Raw genomic sequence first — 18,260 nt, 5'->3', positions numbered from 1 at the left:
AGCTGCCCTTGATCAGCCTTAAACAAAGCTTTGTGCTTTGCAAAGTGGGAGACTGAAAAGCCCCAGTGAAACCTATTCATCTAATTGCCAGGCATTCTGCCGACAGCCACAGAGACTCCTGTGTATTACAAAGGGCTCCCCAGCCCCAGTTCCTTCTTATTAGAGGCATCACTGGGAATTGCTTGCTTAATAGACTGCGTGAGGATACAGAGCTGCACTCAAAGGGCCCTGAATATTTGATGTCCAGGGTAAGAGGGAAAGCAGAGAGGTGAGCAAAGCACAGAAAAATAAGCTGAAACCCCAGCCCAGCCTCCAACCTATGCCCCAGTGACAGCCGGGAAAGCTTACACCAAACCAGTCCCTGCTCGAGCTCTTCTCCTGAGGCTTTTTGGTAATGGCAGCCTTGCTCATGGCAGCACCCTGCCCTGGGATTCAGCAGCCTGTTCCCAGAAGCCCAGGTGCCCGTCTCCTTACTCTGTGCCCAGATCTCTTCCAGGGAGGCCAGGAGATCCAGCTCTGCCTCCTCCTTCGAGGCCTGGGCTCTGTTGACCTGTTTTTGCTACTGGTCGCTGAGACAAAAGACATCCCTGAGAGCGTGAGCTCCAGACGGCAGCTACCCTCCAGTTCTCCCTCTCTGCTGGCCCCATGACAGCAGCACTGGTGGAGCAGAGGCTGCAGACCCTGAGCCCAGCCTGGCAAAGGAATCACAGAACCTGGTGCAGAAGGAGACCAAAAAAGTCCAGTCCTTCGCTCCAACCACAAGCAGGCACGAGGCCTGTGCCTGCAGCAGCCAGGGTTGCACACACCTTGTTGCCATCCACAGGCCATGGCTTTGCCAAGCCCAAGCGGGTATGAGGGCTCTCTACCTGGGATACATACTCCTCAAAGGCATGACAGAATAGCTCCTCTTCTGCCTCCAACCAGTTTTGTGTCTCCTTTGTATTGCTTTTTTTTCCACAACGGAGCTAGTGAGATAGTTCCCAGGACCAGTGCTGTGCCAGGAACGCTGCCCTGCCCTGCCCTGCCCTGCCCTGGGAGAAGGCAGATCCCAGCCCTGGCACTGACAGCCCCACGCACGGCTCTTGCAGGAAGGGGCATGGCGAGACAAAGCGCCTGCACACCTCCACGCTGTGTCACGGGACAGCAGCATTGTGCAGCTGACCAAACCCCCAAAGGCTGCCTCGCTGTGGAACGAGTTTCCATGGCTTCCAGAACTGTGATGTAGCAACGGCTTTTGAGGGAAGACTCCCTTCCTCCTCCTCTGCAGGTCACAAACAGGTAGACAAACTGTGCTCTTCTCCTCCCTCAGCTGGCCAGCCACAGAGGCCACGGGCACACCTGGAGCCGGAGCAGAGCGTTCTCTTGGCGGGGAAAAGCCAGCGATTTGAATGCAGAGGAAAGCACGGCACAGGCCAGAACACATTGTTCAGCTAGGGTGTGAGGGGCTGCAGCTGAGCAGTAAGGTACCGGAGTGGCCCCTTGCTAATCGTATCAACTAGGGCTGACCCCATATGGCCTTTGAAGAGAGAGACTGTTATCGTTTCCTTCAGATTTTCTCCTTCTTTTTGACCTAGATTTCACGTTCCAGAAATAGCTTTCTCTGACATACCAGCAGGAAAGAGATAAGAGAGAGAGAGTTGTCTGTGTGTGTGCACACCAGAGAGAGATTTATGGTGTGTGCTCCTTCAGCACTTGTAAGGGAAAAGGGTGGATATGTATGTTCCATGATCTGTTCTGCAGGACACAAAGAAATTTATGACATCTGATTCTCTCCATACTTATCTGCTCATTTTTCATCTCTAATCTTTTCCTTGTTATTACGGAAACTCCACTACCAAACCCTGAGCCCCAGTCTGTTCCCTTTTCCCCAGGAACTCCCCAATGCTGCTCCATGGCTGTAACCCTGCCATTAAACTCCATCACCAAAAAATACCTCTGTCCTGCAGCAGCGAGGCTGCACTTGGTGCTCTCTGCTGTCACATTTTAGCCCTACTCCAGGCAGCACCCAGTGCAGCAACCTTTCCTTTAGTTGCTTGCATCCTTTGTGGCACCACAGGAGCTGGGCGGCCACCAGTTTGGGCCTCGCAGCAATGCCACTGGCCCAGATGCTCGGGAAGGGGGGAGCTGCAGCCCACGCGTAATGCTGCACCCACATGAGCAGACACGGGGAAGGCAGAACACCTTTGCCTTAATACTGGGAAGTGAGCATGGCCCCAAGGACCTGACCACATCTGCCTCCTCCCAGTGGGGGACATCTTTTGAACTGCTTGTTCAAAAGACACCTGCCAGCATTTTCCTTTGTTAACACAGTCAGAAAGCCAAGTCTTTCTTGTTGCTTGCTTTTATCAGCTGTGCTGGCTGCAAAGAGCCAGTAGTGTGAACAAAGGAAAAACCAGAGCACCCAGGGGTGCCCCAGCTTGCTCAAAGCCACCAGAGAGCAACAGCAGAGAGCCCCCGTGTCGGTGCGGTGCTCTGCACAGCAGGCGTAGTTCTCCTTAGGCCAAGGGACCCAGTATCGATCAGCACGCTGGCACTTCCACCACCCATGCAAACTAGGTGAGCAGAGCTGCCTTCAAGCCAGGCCACCACAGACGTCCCTTTGTATCCCTCCCCTCTGCACCTCCTTCTGGGACCAGCCTGCCAGGGCCATGCCATCCCTAGAGCAACCCCGCGGTGGTCGATGATGGCCTTACAATGGACCAGGGACCAGGTGACGTGCAGTAAGGAGATGCACTCAGATCTGAGCATTTGCAGGATTCCAGGCCGTGCAGTCAGATGAGGATTTCTTTCTGCGTGTTTCTCTCATTCTGGATTGCTTTTCCTCTCCCCCCTTCATGCTTTTCTATCACTTCTTCCATCTACTGAGCCACTGTATGGTCTTCTCAGGAAGAGATCAGCTCGGAGCTTTGCAGAGTTGCTGACCACCTGCGTGACAAGGGGCTCTCAGTCCACCGCTGATCCCCACTCCCCAGCCTGTCCTTGTTTTCCAGGCTGAAAGCTTTCTTGCTTGTCTTGGTAGGCAGCAGAGGGGAGAGGCCCCAAGCCATGGGTGTCTCACCGCTACAACTTTGGCCCCACTTGGGCTCTGTGTTAGCGAGCTGCTGCAGAACAGCCACGGGGACTCCATCCCTGAAAGCCAAGGCTGGCGGTGCCTCAGCCCTACCTACCCTCGCCTAGCAGTGCTGAGCTGGGCACGCCACTTCGCCCAGGCGCTTTCCCTGTTCCTTGCTGCAGAAGCCAGACCAGCCCTTCTGCGCTGAGCACAGGGAACGCGCGGAGTCAGAACTGGACCAGAGCATCCGAGGACCGACCGTACCTCGAGCTCAGGCAGCGCGCCTGCTGCCTGCCTGAGCCCTGCGGCAGCACCGCTGCCCACAGAGCCCCGCGCTGCGCCCGAGAACGAGCCCCCTGCCCACGCCTGGCTCACGGGCACTGCCTTGTGCCACGCCGCGGGGCAGATGTGGCAGTCCAGATGCCCAGCTCAGGGCTGCCCAAGCAGAGGAGCAGCGACGCAGCAGGAGGCACATCCGTCTGCAGGGCTGCGGGTGCCGGGCCGCGGGTGCCGGGCTGCGGGTGCCCTCTCCCCCCGCAGCCCGCCTCAGGCTGCAGCCCAGGGGTTGACCGGGCCCGAAGCACAGCCCTGCAGCACGCAGCACGTCCAGCTAAGGGAGGCTGTGCTCTCCCCGTCCCTGCCACAGCGGAGCCCGGCCGGCCACTTCGGGAAACCCCCGCACCGGGAAAGCCCCGCAGCCCCGCCGCTTCCCGGCCCGTTTATCTGGGCCCTCGGATGGAAGGAGACGTCCCTCCCCGCCGGCCCTGCTCTCACCCCGGGGCAACGCCGCGGCCAGCGCCCCGCGCCCCCGGCAGGAAGCCGGACCCGCCCCGTGCGGGACTCCCCCTCCGTCCCCCCCGCGCCGACCTCGGGGCCGCCTCCGCCAGCGTGGCCGCGCCGGGGCCGAGCAGGGCTCGCGGTGCGGGGCAGCCCCGCCGGCCTCGCGCCCGCCTCCCGCCGGGGCGGCCCCGCTCCGCCGCCCCCCTCCCCCCTCCCCCCCTCCGCGGGGGCCCGGCGGCGGGCGGGGCGGGGCGGGGCGGGGCGGGGGCGGGGCCCCTCCCGCCGCGCCTGCGCGGTGCGCGGGCGGTGACGCGCGGGGCGTGCCGGCGGCTTTAAAGGCGCGGCCCCGCCCGCAGCGCGCAGCCGGAGCGGCGGGCGGGCGCGGTGAGTGCGGGGGCTGTGCGTGTCTCCTCCCTTCTCTCGCCGGCCGCGGCCGCAGGAGCACCGAGCGCGGCCCGAGCCGGGCGTCCGCCCTTCTGTTCCGCCGCCGAGCCCGACCTCCCCGCCGCGGCCGAGCGGCCCGCAGCCCCCCTCGGCGGGGCGAGGCCGAGCGCCCCCGCGCCGCGCCTCCCCGTGTCTCCGGTCCCCTCCGCCCCTCCTTTGTGTCTCCCATGGCTTTGTGTCTGGAGCTCCTCAAGCAATGTGAGTGCGTGCCCGGGGCGCGGCGGGCGGGGGGCCGGGCCGGGCCCTGCATGGCTCCGCGGCGGGGGCGCCGCGCCCCGCCTGCCTGCTCCGCTCCGCTTGCCGCTCCCCGCGCCCCGCGGCCCGGGCCGGGCGGGCCCCGCTTCCTCCCCTGCTTGCCGTGGCTGCCGCCGCGGGGTCGGGGCCCCGCGCTTCGCTCCGCCCGGCCGGGGACGGCTGCCGCCGGCCAGCGCCGCGCCGAGGGGCGGGAGGGCCCCGGGAGGGCGCCCGCCTCCCGCGAGCAGGCGGCCGGCGGCACCGGGCCCTCGCCCGCTTCTGTGCCTCAGCGAGGGAGCCGGGAGCGGGAGGGAGGGAAAGGAGGAGAGCTCCGTTACCGGCCGGCCAGCGCCCCGCTGCTCCCCCCAGCCTCTGCTGAGCGAAGCAGGGTCACGGCAGGTCAGTGCCCGGGTGCCCCAGGCCGGTGCTTAAGGCCTTGAAGGAGTCCCCGGGTGCTGTAGAAAATGAAATAGTGTTTCGCTAGATCGCACGCTTCCCGAAGCGACACCGACCCCTTTTCAAGGTGCTGTTAGGATTCTTCCTCCCCCCAAGAAAGGATGTCTGGATGCTGAACGGATGCCGAGGTTTCCAGTGCCCGTTGCTGTTACGGGCGGGCGCTCAGCAGCACCCCGCGCTCTGTGGGCTGGCCACAGTGCTCCAGTCTCTCTGGCCTGGGATGAGATCAGGTCCCAGCTGAGGCTGCCTGGTGTTACATGCCAACGGTGAGCTGCCCTGCCCTCTTCAAGGGGCTTGTGGCTTAGGCTGAGTGCCTCTGAATTTAATAGCAGCAACAGTTCTGGTGGTAGTGTGAGGTGTCAGAGGGAAGGGTGTTTTACAGTTGCTTTGAGCACTGAGTAACTGTAAACTCCTAATTTCTACTGGAGTCTTTATTAAGAGGTTCAAAGAGAAGGATTATTTCTAGGATGATGTTGGTAGGAGTAATATTACTTATTCTGTGAAAGTATGGACCTTGACCTCAGGGCATACCGGAAATGTGTATTTGAGATGGGAACGGAACCGGGATCTCTGGCTCCTGGGCTTTAACTTGTGAGTTGGGGGAGGGCAAAAAAACACAGCATGTGGCATTGGGTCCTAAAAATAAATTCCACTCATGTGGGATGATAACAAGCCAGATTGCCAACTCGTGTAAGTTGGCAGACTTGACTCTGAAGGGTCCAAATTGCTTAGCTGGTGCTTGTTCTTCCAGGAGAAATTTGCTGCTGTGAAGTTAGTGCTTTGAATGTGTTTGTGGGGAGAAGCGCACATAACTAGTGATCAGATCTAGCCCGCTTGTCTTTCAGATAAATATCATGTGTGCTTACTCTGCAGCAGTACATGGGTTTCAGGAAAAGGTTACTTGTGGCAGACAGATGTTGTAGTTAAGGAAAATCTAGAAGCTTGTCCTTCTTTATTAAGATGCAGGTGCTAAATGGCTGTTTAAAGGAAAAAAGGAATTTTGCATCTGTAGCTTGTTAACATCTGTAGTGTCTGTACAAGCCGTTTCTCTGTAGCTGAAATAGGTGTAAGGAGGCCCCTGGATCTGTAATGTGGCCTGTAAGTGCTGGGGCACAGCCACTGTGTGGCATGGCAGCTCTGAAAGGACAAGAAAGCCCTGTTCAGTCCCCAGCAGATCCTTGTCAGCAAGGGCAATAATGGCAGAACTTAATTTTCTTTATTTGTGGGTTGGCTGTATGGAGAAGATTGAAAATGTGGTGTGAGTTGGTAAATCGTGCAGCCCTCAGCACCTCTGAGGCCAACAGGTACCTTTGTGGAACTTGATCAGCTGTAGCTTGTGCTCTGTTCCTCTGGCTGCAGGGGCAAATGTTGTCAGCTGCTGGGGAGAGCTTGCATTTTGCTTTGCAGCTGTGGGTGAGTCAGTAGTTGGATACCTAATCTGCATGTGCAGTTGAGATTTGTGGATGCTTCTGGCTACTTAGCTCAAGGTTATCCGTCTGCTGTTCTAACATAACGTGTAATGCATGGGAGGCCTGCTGTTCTGTGAGCTCACTCTGAGCTGTGCATGCTGCCAGAGCAATGTAATTTTAAAAGCTTTTAATGGATAACTAGTAACTGCCAAGCACTTACAAATAACTGTATGTCAGTTCTGGTCTCCTCTGTAGAGCTGAGTCCAGCCTCCGGTAGTTTGGAGTGAACTATTCAGTGGAACCTGTAACAGTCTCTGCTGCTAATTCTCTTAATAATGCTGTAGATGTCTCTGCAGAAATAAGGTTGCAAAGCCATGCTGCAGCAGGGCCTGTTTTTGTCTCCTCAGCTGATACTTCTGCTCTGTGCAACCTGTGTGACAGCCTCAAATATTTTTTAATGGATTGAGGAGGCATAATTGGATTCAGTGCAGTGCAAGTTACAGTAACATATGTGAGCTGCAAGGATTAAGGCTGTGCAGGCGGGTGGCCTTGTTCAAGAAAAATCTACTGTAATTTCTTCAGTGAAAAGTTGTCAGTGTGTTTCCTGTCAGAGCAGATTTAAAAAGGGAGGGGAGAAATACTAAGTATAATTGCAGTTTGCTTGGAAAGGAGATTAGAGTTCAGGCTATTGGATCAAGTTCTGTGCAGGCTGTATTTGAGGCTTGAGGGATGAGAATGGTGAACTAGGTTCCCCTGGGAGAGCTCACAAAGAATGTGTTTATCCCTCCCTTCTCTCCTGGTCTGCAGCCTGTGACCTCTGGCTAGCCTACCACCTGGACAGAGGGAGAAGTGGGGGGACAGAATGATACTGGGGGTTTGAAGTAACTTGTCCTTAAACAAGTGAAAGGTAAACTATTCACAGGTGTGCTAGTTAATGAGGAGAGCAGGAATTCTGTCTGCTTCAGTTCCTCTTGTGGCATTAATGAATTATTGGCCACTTGGTGCAGATGAGAACACTGTGAGCCTTCTGTCCTCTGCAGGAGCAGTAGGCAAGGGAAGTAACTACTGTAACTACCCCATGACTGAAGTCCTGGCCTAAGCTTAGCCCTCTGCTTCACTTTTCTGCCCTGCCAGGATACGGCCTATAAGCCTGAAATGTGCTGTTTCAGAAGTATTTTGAATTTCTGCTGAAGATAGTTAAGTGTTCAAATACATAAATGTGTGAATCCATTTTTTAGTTTTTACGGAGACTGAGCATAACAGACAATGCGAGGTAGGGCAGTAATAGCATTTACGTACTGTGGTATGGACAGTCAGCTGTCCGGGGCAGTGACAGTCCTCCCCTGCAGGTGATAATGAAGCAGGAAGGTTGTAGGGAAGTCTCTTGGGGCATGCTGCTATAGTGACCTGAAAACTGTAAGCAGGTAAACATACAGATTCACCCAGCAGTGTGTAACAGTACGGTTATATAGGAAAGAATTAGGAGGCCTGAAGGCAGCACTTGTTGCTGAGATGCTGGGGTTTGCTGAAGGTCTGAAACCTGAGTGAGTGATTTGTTGAACAGGGCTGTGAGGAGAAGGTGCACTCGATTAGGGGCTTCAGAGCCTGCCTTTCTCCCTCAAGGAGAGGAAACTGGAATTCCCCTGGAGGAATTGTTCCTGAATTTTTGTTTGCAGCATTTATATGCTCTGGAGAAGACAGCAGCAGGGTTGTGATTCTCTTACCTTGCCAGGTCTGGTGGCTGGAGGTTTGGTCTTGTGAAATTACTGCTAAAGGAGCAGAGGGGCACGTACATGTACTGTGATGCAAGAAGGATGTCTGATACCTATGTGGGTTGAAGTACTACACCCTGCCACTGCTCCCTCATAGCAGACAGCGTGTGCAGGAACTTGATTATCCTTACTGCCATATGGGATGTCTAGGGGTTAAGCTTGTCATCTCTTCTTGCAACACTGGGAGAACAAAAAGTCTCTTTACAGTGGACTAGCCAGAAACAGGCTGTACCTTGCTGCATCGAATGGCAGCACTCATAAGAGAAGCAGTACAAGGATGCATAAATTTAACTTACCACTAGTATTTACATTACGGACATGTTGACTCTCAGTTTTGTACATCCTATTTAGTACTCTTTGTTAAGAAGTCCAGATTTGACTGCAGTGATCTCTTCTTTTAAGCCTAATTCTAAGATCAAAGCTTAAGCTACTGTGTTGTCTCTCCAGTTTGAAACTGATGGAAAAACTCAAGTAGTGAATGTCTGAAGTAAATTCTTACGTGATGTCTGAAAAGTAAATTCTTATGTGTAGTGTGAGCTGTCAGTGTAAAATTAAAGCAAAGATTAGAAGCCGAATGTGACTTTCCACTGATGCTCTGTCATAGTGCAAGGTAACATTTGATGAAAGCCAAAAGGTATTTAAGAGTTGATAAAAGGGAATTTTTAATGGAAGTTCTTGTCATAAGATTAGTCAAACTTCTAAGAGAATTATTTGCATTGTTTTTTTATATTTGGGGAATGTTCAAACTGAACGTAGTCCCTGCAGGGCATTTGCTGCGCTCAAGAGGGATCTCAAACTTCATAGCCGGGGTGGGGATACCTACAGTTGCATTAAACTGAAACTCAAAACTGGGAAGTTAACCCATACCTCTTGGGCCTTATGTACTAGGCAACTATGGATGTCTGATGCTAGAAAGTGTCCCAGGTCACAGTGGAAATGTCCCCATGAGGATTCTTGAACCTTCCTCTAAAGGTGCTGGTTAGGAGCTGCTGCACTGCCTGTTTGGCTGCCAGACTGGTTAGTGCTGCTCTTACAGAGAGCAGCATGTGTCAGAACAGCTTGAGCGCCAGCATGCTATTGTACAGCCAGTCTCCCCTTGCCTCTTGTAAGGTCACTTCAGTAACTGTTTTGTTAAGAAGCCTTCTCTTCCTTCTTTGAACCCTGAGGCTTTTCCCAGTCTCTCAGCGTGGCCCAAACATGAGGTCCTGAGTCACAACACTTCTGTCCAGGAACTCTTCCAGGTTTTCATGCTCTCTATTGAAAGGCTACCAGTGTTTTCTTGTCTGACCTGCCAGTTGAGTAGCAATCCTGGGCTGAGGATTTTGGCCTCTTAGCGCTGCTACTCTGAGCAAAGCAAGCTCCTTGGCAGTGTGGAGCTGGCGGAATGCTCAGCTGCCTATGGTGTGCAGGGGGACTCCCCTGGGGAGAAGATGGGTTTGGGAAGTTGGCACTAGTGGAACAGGGATGGAGAGCTTCCACCCCCAAGTGCCTGAGCAGCTGCTTATTCTGACCCATTGGAAGGAGAAAGAAGTTGGACAGCGCTTGCACAACCTTGAGCTCTGGTGCTGGACAAAGCAGCTACTTGGATTCAGAAGTGCTGGGTTCAGTGACCCTCCAGGTTGCAGTGTGCCAAGAACAAGGCCTTGAGCGGGGAAATCCTGGGTACCAGGAAATGGAGATCTGTAACCTGCAGCATGGTGGCCAAGGCAAGAGGCTGCTGCTGCCTGAGCTTGGCTTTGCACTTGGCACCTGGCTCCAGTGTCTGCATATCACTGTCACCCTGCAATCTTCTAGGGTATTCTGGAGGCGGCTGCTGCTAATAGTTATATTATGCCACACATTAGCTTTTATCACTGCTCTGTTAACTTGCTTACTAGAGATGAGTGCTGCAAAATGCTCTGGGTTGCTGAGGGGAGGCTGCCAATGCAGGCTCTGATGTTTCTGCTATTGTGGAAGTTGCTCGTGCTTCTCAAGCCAAATGACTGGGAGGAACCATAGGCATTTGGGGAAGGGAAACAAAAGGCCTGTGTGGATCTGTCCTCAGTCCTGAGCAAATGCTGTCCCTGTCTGCTGTACAAATTGTGCATGCCTTGTGTGTGCTTTCAGTGGACATCTTTGTCCCTCAAGAAGAGGCCAGTGTTTAAACTGACCTGCTTGGTTGCTGTGTGGCTGTGGACTGGTTTCTGTAGTTTCAGTATGTTGGCTCTCTTGGCTCTTCGTCTTTGTAATGCTTTAATTCATTTTCAGAGTGCTTCAGGGAGTTGATGTCAAAGAGCCATCAGATCTGAAAAAATACATAAACTTTAGAAATAATGTAAATAGGAGTCAGGCCATTTTAGCTGTGAACATCTGGCCTGTTCAGAAGCAGGAGATGTAAGAGGCAGGAAGGATGGCAGCTGGGTGCGAGGAGCTGCTCAGGCCCAAGCTGGAGCGGGGCTGTGGCCCTCGCATGAAGGGCTGCACAGTGGTCGCATCACCACAGGGACGCAGGCTCTTGCTGCCTCAGCTGCCTGTGTCAGCTGCTGGGCTGATGTGTGGTGCTGCTGCTGGCGCTGGCCGCGCTGCCCTCTGCCTGCTCCCTGCTGGGCCAGGGCCCAGCTCCCCTGGGTGGCTGGGGCTGCCTTGGGGCATGGTGAGGCTCTGCGGTTCTGGCTGCTGTTCTTTGCTGTAGGGTGAGGTGAGTGGTTGGGCCTGGTGGTGCTGTCCTCCCTGGGAGGCCCACAGCTGGCAGGATCCAGGCACACTGGCCCCTGACCCCTGCTGCTGTCCAGTTGTTTGAGAGGAGCATTAGGTCTCTGTGTTGCCAAGTGCTGGGTCCTACGCTTTGGCCACAATAACCCCATGCAATGCTGTAGGCTTTAGGCAGAGTGGCTAGAAGACTGAAGAGGAAAGGGGCCTGGGGGTGTTGATGGATGCTCTGCTGAACATGAGCCAGCAGTGCGCCCAGGTGGCCAACAAGGCCAGTGGCATCCTGGCTTGTGTCAGGAATAGTGCAGCCAGCAGGGCCAGGGAGGTGATCGTCCCCCTGTGCTCTGCTTTGGTGAGGCCGCACCTTGAGTGCTGTGTTCAGCCTTGGGCCCCTCACTACAAGAAGGACATCGAGGCCCTGGAGCGTGTCCAGAGAAGGGCTACAAAGCTGGTGAAGGGCCTGGAGCACAAGTCCTGTGAGGAGCGGCTGAGGGAGCTGGGGGTGTTTGGTCTGGAGAAGAGGAGGCTCAGGGCAGACCTCATTGCTCTCTGCAACTGCCTGAAGGGAGGTTGTGTTGAGGAGGAGGTCGGCCTCTTCTCCCAGATAATGAATGATAGGACTTGAGGAAATGGCCACAAGTTGTGTCTGGGGAGACTTAGACTAGATACCAGGAAAATTTTTCTCTTGAAGAGTGGTCAGGCACTGGAATGGCCTGCCCAGGGAGGTGGTGGAGTCACTGTCCCTCGCAGTGTTCAAGAAGCACCTGGACAAGGTGCTATGAGATACGATTTAGTAGCTTAGTGGGTAGTATTGGTGATAGGAGGATGGTTGGACTAGATGATCTTGTCGGTCCTTTCCAACCTTGTGTTTCTATGATTCTACGTGTTGCTGTGAACCTCTGTAGAGCTGTGCAGGGCGCAGGGAAGGCTCCCAGCAGGCATGAGCCTTGTCTTGTCTTCCAGCCCCGAAGTGGTGGCTCCAATGCTGTTCAGGGCTGGAGGAACAAATGCTCACTAGCGAGCTACTGACACCAAGTGTGGGTGCGGTACGTACCCCTCCTCTCCTGTTGGGGCCTGTCCTGGGGAGGTGGCTCACCCAGAGAGGGAGGGCTGTTGAACATGCAGAGGAAACTTCCTCACCTGTCATCTTGGGTGTTAAATAGAGAGCTTTAAAGAGCAAAGATGAAAGTGTCTGTCATCTTGCCTCTTTGAAGTGCTGTGCTTTGTCCTGTCGGACTGACATTCTGCTGTGGTCTCCAGGCCTGCTGCAGCTCTCACCATCTACCCTGGCACACGTGGCAGCTCTCCAGCAGAGTTGGTGGAGTTGCTGTGTGCTTGCTCCACAGAGCAAAGTAGGACTCGGGCTAATGAGGCCTCCTTGAATCAAAGGACAGAATTGGGCCAGCCATTTAGGCTGCTGGTGTTGCAACAGCAGTAGACTTTGAAGCACTGTCTGCTTTCTTCTGGCATGCTATTTGTGTGCTTACCTTTGATTTTTTTCTGATTTTTTTTTTAAAGTGTCTGAATATCCAGGGTGCTGGGAGAGGTAGCTCTAAAAATAACTTTAGAGGCTGATTGCTTCCAGAGTTGTTGTTTCTGCTTCCATGATTTCTTTCCCTTCTGTTGATAATGTTTTTTTTTCCCTCTGCTTCAAGGTCTGGTTCACACTTAATCATGTGTTCTGCTTTCTTCTAGTTCTTGCTATGTTAACAAACATGCTTTGGGTATGGGTGATGGTATGTGTTCAGATAGCTGCTGGATGTGATTGCAGTTCTGGGTGAACTAGGTTGCGTGCCAGAAATGCTGAAGAATGAATTAACTATTGGGTAAAACAATAGTTTTTGAAACACGGTGCCCCTCAGGTACTGTACTGCAGATGGAAGCATGCAGGTGTGTTCTTCTGCAGCTTTAATCCGTGGTGTTCACAGGTGGGGAGGCTGCAGGAAGACCTGTTATGCCATTTCTCAGAAGTGCCATAGGATGGCGTGTTATTAATGGCTGGATGAATCCCAGCAGTAACTCTAGTTGCTGTTAATGTTTTAAATCAAGTCTTGCTGTTACATGTGAAATAACTTCATAAAACTGAGGTAAGAGGTGGTAGAAGTATTGTGTACAGTGACTCTCACTTGGATGGATTTATGGCTGAGAACTGCTTCTGCTGTAGTTAAGGGTGCCTGTTAAATGTGTTTTATGCTAATTCTTATGGTGTGATGATTTTCAGCATCACTTTTTAAGTGACTCAATTACAGTTCTTGCCAGCTGTGCCTCCTACCATAAAACAGCTTCTTTCCTGATGGCTCCCTGGCCTCCACATGACACAAGGCAGCCAGGGCTAGGACCTGTGCTCCCTTTCCCCTGCCACAAGTGACAGGCCTCTTCTTCCCATCAAATTGTATGAGAAGCACAAAATAGGTCTGCTCATTGCAGGTCTGGTAAGCAGTGTTACCCTTGAAGGCTTAATGCCACAGCTCATGAGCGTGATCAGCATTGCTGTGCTTAAGCTGCTCTGCTGGGTGCAGCTGTTCGCACTCCAGCTAGCCTGACTTCATCCTGTGGCTTACACCTTCACATTTGCTTTCTCAGAAAGTAACCCCAAGTGTATTCATATCCTGCTGTCGTGTTTAGGCTACCTGAGAATAATGCCGTAAAATGTATTCCTGAATGTAGCTGTCTGGCTGAATCGATAGACAAGAAATGTCTGAGGCTTAAAGCCTGACTGTGGTATGCTCCAAGCAGCTGCTCTGCCCCAGGGACTTCCTAGTAGCTTTGTGCTGCTCCAGGCCACTCTGCAGCAGTGCAGCTAGCAGTTACCTCATCTCTGGGACCAGAGCAAGTTTTTCCTGGTTAACATGTGCAGTAGGATGGAATGTGGGGAGCAGTCAGGGAATTGAATTTGGCTTAAATCGTTTGGGTGTTATTAGGGGCAAGTTAACTTCCCGTAGCATAGACTGGTTCTTTCTTAGTGCTTTGGGTGTTGAAAACAACATGGTGTAGATACCTAGAACGTGCAGATCTTGTTCATGTAATCCATTTCAAATCCCAGGTTTGTTCTATCTTTGAAGGTAGTTTTAGCTGGCATGATTCATTGTGTGGATTGGCAGCCTTGGGTTGGTTTCTTTTGTGTTCACTCGTATGTGTGTGCTAAGTGTAGCATGTTGAAAGGCACTTGGGAAGATTTGCTTAAGAGTGATGGGCTGAGAAGCCTCTGAAGCATGTGGGCAGGCTACAGTGGAAGGGAAAACTTGATATGAGAGAAGAAAAATGGTATCTTTGGTCCAAGCTGTGCTCTGTGTTCTCGGAGCTAGGAAAGACGCTAATGATATGACGAATATTCCAGTGTAGAAGTGCTTTTTATGCATAGTCATGGTTCAGGGGCTTTAGGTTCACCTGGCAAACTCAAAGCCAGATTTTTGTTGTTGGAATGATGTACTTTCTCTAACAGCTTCTCTTATTTCTCTCAATTACTATTGTTCAAACCACAAAAGAGCTTTCATGTTCTAACTGGCCTGTTCTGCTGCAGTTGTGTTGCTCTGTCCCCATGGAGGCAGTCATGATGTCACATGCTGTGGCATCACTCGGAAGTAGCTGGGAGGCAGCTTGCAAATATTCCCCTGCACTCCATCCACCCCAGTAGTCAATACCTGGAAGAAGAAGACAGAACAGTTCAATAGATGTCTGGGATGATGCAGAGCTCTTAACTGAGGCTGAATGTGGTGGAAGAGGTGTAATACAACCACTTTCTTGAAACTGTTTGTTGCTGTGTCTGTGTTGAGCTCACTTAAAAAAAAAAAAAACATGGCAGGAAGCCCAAAATCTCCAGCTATCACAGCGCTGCTTCACTTGAGCCCTGTTAACAAATGTCTGATGCCAAAAACCCAAGTACCTACTCGGCTGCGTTCCAGTCGCCTTGTAGTGGGCTGGGTGCTTTTTGTGGCTGGATCCCGGGTACACTGAGCTTGTCGCAGCAGCTCTTGTACCAGCCTAAAAAGCTGGTACATCACCTTTGTGGCCGTTTGAGTGAACTCTGGGGGCCTCTTGCTACCTTTCAAATTTCTGAAACTATTGTTTCCATTGTGGGAAACACTTAACCACATACTGGAGCAGCAGGGCTGTTGAGAGCTGTGCGATGAGATCATGAAGGCCGACAGGATTTGACTTGTATCCCATCATGTGTGAGCTCAGAGAAGATGGGAATGGAGCAGAGAACTGGGCTTCTTTCATGGCTTGATTCCGTTCTTTGCCGGAGTGCTGGGAACTTGTCTTATTTCCTGGAATGCCATGACTCACCATTGCTAAGACAATGTGTGAGAATGTGTTCTGGTGTGTACAGTCTCTTCCATGCATTTATCCTCAGCTTTGTCCATTTTTTGTAAGGTGTCTGAGTGCATGGCACAGTGTGCTGCGAGCTGTAACAACCTCTCCACTGCAGTCTCCTCTTGGTCAGTGCAAAGCAGGACTCTGGTCTTCAGTGCTTTGCCTGGTAAATGCATAGCTGAAGTTTTTCAGTTATTTATCTTTGAAAAGGGGCTTTGTTACAGCTATCACAGAAGCACGTTGACTGTAACACTTCTGTTTGCATTGTTCTGATATTAGGGAGGGGGAATGTAGATTTCCCCTGCACATGGGGGTAGCTGGAGCTGTGGGATGAGATTGGGGTGCTCTGTGTGCTGGCCCCACTGTTCAGCAAGAATCCTCTGCACTGCACTTGCATCAGTTGGCTTGGGCTGTTCTGGGCTGTGATCTATCTAGACTGGTGCTTGTTTTAAGCAGCCTTGTGTTCAGACAAAAGGGATAAAATATCACGTAAGATGGAAGCTGAAACAAGTTCTCTTTTTAGCAAGAAATTTCTGGCTGTATTCCTGAAGGGATCAAAACTGTTTTCCAACAGTTCTGCTGACAGACGCCTCTTCTTTTTCTAATTTACTTTGTGAATTGCTGGGTTTTCAGGCTGAAAGGCTAGAGCAGCTCATAGCATGAAGACAGTAGTGCTCATGTCATTTGGAACTGTTTAAGTGTCCTGTGGAAGGAAAAACGTGACTAAGGCCAATTGCATTTGAATCCATGTTAATTGGCAGTGGTGTTGATCTTAATATAGCTGGCTGTCTGGCCAGCTTGGTTAAAAACTGAAGGGTGTAGAAAATGTGTAGTTTTCACCTGACATAGGTCACATCTGTCCTGACTGCTACAAGGGATGTGGAGCTGCCTGTACTGAGGCTACTTGACTCTGCAGACTCCTAATGTAATAGTTCTTTAAGAGAAGAAAAGGGATGCTAAAAAGTCTGACTGAAATTGCTTAAGACTATAGTTTGCAGAAAGATGTAATTCAGGAAAAAAGTTAATAGCCCATCTATAATTATACATGGTTTTTAAGTTTATATGTATTTAGCATGCTTTGAGTTCTCAGTATGTGTAGAAAACTACCTCATCTCTGGGAAGGATAAGACAATGTTTCCCTTATATACAGCAAAACAGCCAATTCCAAAGTATTTGGAGATTTCCATTAAAGGCTAGGAATACATTGCTTACTAGAAGAAATCTAGTCCCTTCATTACACATGGGCTTGTCTAACCAGCTATCCCCAACAGATTTCTTTATTATAGGAACGAGCGGCTGTGAAATGGCTTATTCTTTCAGAATGAGACTGCATGGACTTCCTTATCCCCCAAACTTATGCCCTCTAGGGAGTTAACTGGGGGTAATTCTGTGGATGAGTCTGTGATCTAATATTCTCAGTTGCTTTGTTCTTATGCCAGTGATGGCTTTTGGCACACTTGAATACCAGCTATACATCAGATAATCTGATGACCAGATAATTTCTACTACCAAGTTCTGAATAATACATTATATGTCATGAGTTCGATGGAAGATGCTATGTAGGTTGTCTTTGGATTCCTGTCTTTCAAATAATATAAAGTACCTGAGTGAATTCATAGGGCAGCTTGGAAGCTCTTCTCCTTTCTCCATGGCTTCAGCAGGTAACCTCTGTCAGTGAGAAATGGGCTCATCCAGCTCTAGAATGGGCAGAACAGGAGTGGCTCTCACAAGTGACAGATCTCTGGCCTTTTTGATAGGTTCTTCTGTGGTTGCTATTAGATAAAGGAAAACTAGGTCAGCATTGTGCTGCTTTGGGGAGCAAGAGGTTGGCAATAGAGACAGAGACCTCTTCTGTTGCAGCTGTGCGGACAACAGTGTTCCAGGCTTCCTTGCTTGTCATCTGCAGCCTCTTAACTGCTTCCAGCAGCAGGTCTATGCTGACCACCTTGCACTTTAGTGTAGATGCTTTAACTTGTGTTTGCATTGTATGATATCCTTTCCCCCATGCTAAACCCTTTTCCTACTTGCAGATTTCTTGAGTTAATGCAATCCCTCAGACTGACTTGGCTGGCATAACAACGGTTGCACTGCAGAAGGAAAAAGAGGCCAGCCAAAGTAGATTGAGCACTTGAGAAGGATAGGAGCAGAACCAAATCGATATACTGCAAATCAGTGTGTTCCACTGTGTTCTCCAAAATGTAGACAGAAGGGTGTATATCTGTCTCTTAAACAAGCTTAAAGATTTGGCTGTAGATGGTCACCTACAGGATAAAAAGCAGTTTCCAAGTTTAAAAGGGAAGAGTGGGCTCTAACATCTTTTTTTTTTTTTTGCAGAATAGCCCTCTGAAATGTATTTGGGTTATTAAGGGAAATAGCATTCCTGTCTGAAAGATAAGGTAGTGAAAATCACTATAAGTTTGTCTGGGCATCTTTCCAGCACTGAAGTTGGAGACATTCTTTCAGCACCAGTTAGCTAAGGGTTGTGACACCAAGTGCTTGTTCAGATTGTAAGTTATCAGATTGCGTGCTGCAAGCCAGGACCTGGAGATGAAAATCAAGTTGTCTTGTGTGATCTCTGATAAAGACTTGGAAACTAGAGCTGCCTGATCCTGTAGCAGCAATGGCCATGTATACTTGTTCAAAGGTAAACAGCTCCTGCAAACATCATGCAGAAGTCATCCAAGATATAGATTTGTGCACAAAGCAAACTGTTGCAGAGAAAAGTAGGTGATGTAAAGCTGTTAGGTGCTCTTAAGATGACTAAAGTGAAATCACTTAAGCGTATCTGGAAGCCTTGGGCTCCCATCTAGCTAAGCTACCATGCTTCAGAGTGATAGAAGAGGACTCTGTATTTTAAGTCTCTCTACCACTTGGTAACTTCTGATCAGTGAGTGGCAAGAGATAATGGAACCCTTCTCTCTTTAAAGAAAAATGCAGTTGTTCTTTGTCTTGTACATTCTTTTCCAGTCCCTCACCAGAAGGAAGATAACATACTGAGCCAAGGTCTGCGCTTGTCTGGGCTCTTTCCAGTCATGTTGAGCACTGCTTACTAATATGGTGTCACGTACAGGGCAAGCATAAAGAAGACAACAGTAGCACTTCACTGTTTCT

At 51.1% G+C, this 18,260-nt stretch overlaps 1 protein-coding gene across 10 annotated transcripts in view; it reads left to right on the top strand.

The window, feature by feature from the left end:
- Window positions 1–18,260, top strand: part of DLGAP4 (DLG associated protein 4) — a 181,758-nt gene that overhangs the window by 128,759 nt on the left and 34,739 nt on the right. The window contains exon 1 of one of the 10 annotated variants that reach the window (XM_083801702.1): window positions 4,101–4,216. The exons of 6 other annotated variants lie outside the window; for them this stretch is intronic. Coding sequence is in view for 1 of the 4 variants with exons in the window: in XM_083801700.1 (XP_083657826.1) it covers window positions 4,444–4,474 (31 nt within the window). In the remaining 3 variants the exon portion in view is untranslated. Of the gene's footprint in view, window positions 1–4,100; window positions 4,475–18,260 lie in introns of those variants that run through there. 3 more of the 10 variants (XM_083801694.1, XM_083801700.1, XM_083801701.1) reach the window with 3 other exon arrangements.

This window comes from Anser anser (genome assembly GCF_964211835.1).
Source record: "Anser anser genome assembly, chromosome: 16".
NCBI lineage: Eukaryota > Metazoa > Chordata > Aves > Anseriformes > Anatidae > Anser > Anser anser.
Note: the sequence above shows the minus strand (reverse complement) of the source record. Positions and strands in the feature narration are given on the sequence as shown.